The sequence below is a fragment of the Carya illinoinensis genome, chromosome 1, assembly GCF_018687715.1.
Source record: "Carya illinoinensis cultivar Pawnee chromosome 1, C.illinoinensisPawnee_v1, whole genome shotgun sequence".
Classification (NCBI taxonomy): Eukaryota; Viridiplantae; Streptophyta; class Magnoliopsida; order Fagales; family Juglandaceae; genus Carya; species Carya illinoinensis.
Window position 1 is genome coordinate 38,964,211 of NC_056752.1, and position 3,290 is coordinate 38,967,500.

Genomic DNA, 3,290 nt, shown 5'->3' on the forward strand with positions numbered 1-3,290 from the left:
GAGAAGTTACGAGTAGAGCCATCGAGCCTTGAGAGTCCGCGCATATCATCGAGCTTTCTTTTTGGCGATCCAATCACGAGGGAGTGAGTGCGCGGGCTCCGAAGGTGGGTCCCCACCCGTCTGTGCCTGAAAGACGCACACGGTTCCCCCTGATTGGTCCTTTATCAAGTATCAACACATGCTTCTCTGTTCGGTACCAGTCCGTGACGGGATCCTAAAACAACAGTCCAATCAGGACCGCAGGCATGCCGTAAAACCAAAAATGCTCGTGACGCTAACAAAAGTAACGGTTGTCAGCGGGATACCAAAGAGAAACGTGGCTGCCTACCATTGGTACGTAGATGTGCGGTTTTAATGCAGAAAGGAGGGAATCCTCGGGTCCATTCCAGACATCCTTGCTTTCGATGCTTTTTAGGAATTGTCTGAAAATTGATTCAAAATTTGTATCTTCTTTCATTCTATCTTTTTTTAAATATAATTTAATTATAAAATTTTTAAATTAATCATTATAATTTTTTTAAATTAATTATTATAATATTTTTAAATTTTTAAATAAAAAATAATTCAATTTTTTTAAATACTCAAATAAAAATAATATTATAAAACTATATTCTAACAATTTTTAACTTTATAATATTTTTTATTAAATTTTTTCTCTTCTTTTCCAATATCCAAAAAATTCTCAAATCAAATTATCTCACTACTATTCAAAAACTATCTTATTATTATTCACAAAATTCTCATATCATCTCATTCTACAAATAAATCCTTAGGGATAATAGTATATTTTTTATTGTTTTATATTTTTTTAAGTGTTTATAAATATTTTATAACTCACTCAATAATGCAATTGTATCACATTATTAAAAAAAATGATATTACATAATTTCCTCTATTTAAAATAAAATTATAAAATATTATAAAAAAAAGTTATAAATTTATCATTTTCTTTTCATAGATCCTTTCAACTAGTACAATTATTTATGCAATTTATCGGTGTGGCTAGAGCCCAACAATATGGTTGAATTAGGCCTGTGCAAAATACTCGTTGGGCCGCTTAGCCCGCACAACCCGGTTGGGTCGAACCCGCTAAAATCGGGTTAAGTACATGTCGAACCCCGTTGGGTCGAACCCGCTCAACCCGCTCACACGATATCCATTTTCAGTCCAATTTCTTTTTCTGGTCGTTTCTCGAGAAAATTCTTCTTGCATCAAATTTTTTTGGGTCATGGAAACGGGGGGAAAGGTGAAGAGAGGTGCTGCAGGGAGGAAGGGAGGCGGTCCCAAGAAGAAACCTGTGTCCCGGTCCATTAAAGCCAGTCTGCAGTTCCCCGTTGGACAAATCGGCCGGTACTTGAAGAAAGGCCGTTACTCTCAGCGTGTGGGCATCGGTGCTCCTGTTTACCTCGCCGCTGTACTCAAGTACCTAGCCGCTGAGGTTTTGGAGTTGGCTGGAAATGCCGCAAGAGACAACAAGAAGAACAGGATTATCCCAAGGCACATGCTACTGGCCGTGAGGAATGATGAAGAGGTTGGGAAGCTTCTCGCTGGTGTGACCATTGCGCATGGAGGTGTCCTTCCCAACATCAATCTCGTCCTTCTGCCGAAGAAGCCTGACAAGGTTGCTACCAAAGAGCCCAAGTCTCCATCTAAGGCCACCATGTCCCCTAAGAAGGCCTAACCCTAAGAAGGCAAGCGATATGGGCAAACTCAATCGCCTGGTTATCCCAAAGCAGCACGCCGAAAACTACTTCCCGCTGGACGACTCCACCAACGAGAAGGGACTCATTCTCCACTTCAAGGATCGAAACAGGAAATCTGCAAATGAACGTATGGAAAGCAGAGTAAAGAACGGGTTCGACCCGATCCTTATTTTTTTGGTCGGGTCGATCCGCATCCGTGAGGCTTTTCCTGCGGGTCGGGTCGGGTCGGGTCGGCCCAAAATCTGGGTGGGCCGGATTGTTGTGCAGGCCTAGGTTGAATAGCATATGATGATTGCTTGGGTGTTGATATAGAGCCCAAATGCTTATCCATGAAATAAATAATAAATAAAATATATAAAATGTAGATAAAAAGAGACACTAAAATTTACATGATTCGGTATAAAAATCTAAATTCATAATTCATTTGGAGGCAAAATTCATTATGTTTGATAATTGTACAATTTCTCATGATCTCACATAACTCTCAATACAATAAAGAAAATAGGATTGTTAAAAGGTTAAAGAATATGCTTTCCTTCTAAAAAGAGAGAGTCCTATGAGTTGTATATATGTCTATAGATCTATAAAGATTCCCTCCTCTTATATAAGTCTATTTACTTTTTTAGATTAGCTGAGTCCTACTTGTCTTATGTCGCTTTCACATTTTTGTATATCGTTAACTACTTTTAGTTTTATCACTTCATTGTCTTATCTATTACTTTTATTCATTACAATGGTCTTTTAATGGGTTGGACCTTAATTCATTTTATATCCAACAGATGCTCACGATTATTAATGTCTATTTGTCCAACAAGAAAGTCTTAAGAATCTTAAATAAAAGTTAACCATGATAGAGAAAGTCTATGAAAATGTAAATAAATATTGTGAATATGGCACTGATTCTCCATTGTCATGAGACACTATGAAGATCTCTAAAAGCGGGCCTTGAGAAGACTTGTTAATCCCTTGTAAGGGCCTCTAAGAATGGGCTCCTGGGAAGTTTGTTGGCGTGATTGTATGTCCAATACCCAAGTGTATGTCTACCAGTCAAGCATATCATTGATAATTGCAAGTAATTATTTACCGTTAGCAAAGAGTATGGAAAATGTGTTTTCTGTATTTGATGATTGTTTTTGTTTTTGTTGACACTAGGATTTATTGCCCTTTAAAGTAGTTTCAAGGTTGTGTTGTTTTTTGGTATTAAACTCAAAGTTTGTTTATTGTATCCATACTTAAGTGGTCATGGAGCATGTCAGCCCCCTGGATCCATCTTAGGTAGTCGTTGAGCCCATCAACTTGTTCTCAAAGGAAACTCATGTTGTGAAATTTCACCAAGTATACTAAATAGTACCAAGTAATACAATGATAAGAAAGATGTTGAACCCACAATAACTATTTACCTATTAACTATTAAAATTGTTATAATTCTAAGTTATTTGAAAATTTAAAAAAAAATTGTGGATTTTGGATTTTGAGTTAGAAAAATAGTAACAAATTAAATTAAATCAACAACTAAAGAATTGACCAAACATTTGAAAAGAAAAAGATTTCACCCAAGAAGAAAACAGTAAGGCATCCAACTCACCT

At 36.8% G+C, this 3,290-nt stretch overlaps 1 protein-coding gene across 1 annotated transcript; it reads left to right on the plus strand.

The window, feature by feature from the left end:
* The first annotated feature begins 1,149 nt into the window (after positions 1-1,149).
* LOC122302635 (histone H2A-like) lies at positions 1,150-1,735 on the plus strand. Its single transcript, XM_043113988.1, has one exon. It carries the CDS (start codon positions 1,229-1,231, stop codon positions 1,679-1,681), a length of 453 nt encoding a protein of 150 aa, XP_042969922.1. The 5' UTR covers positions 1,150-1,228; the 3' UTR covers positions 1,682-1,735.
* The last annotated feature ends 1,555 nt before the right edge of the window (positions 1,736-3,290 follow it).

Coding starts and splice junctions, on each gene's coding strand:
- LOC122302635 (XM_043113988.1), top strand. CDS start 1,229: ATGGAAACGGGGGGAAAGGTGAAGAGAGGTGCTGCAGGGAGGAAGGGA.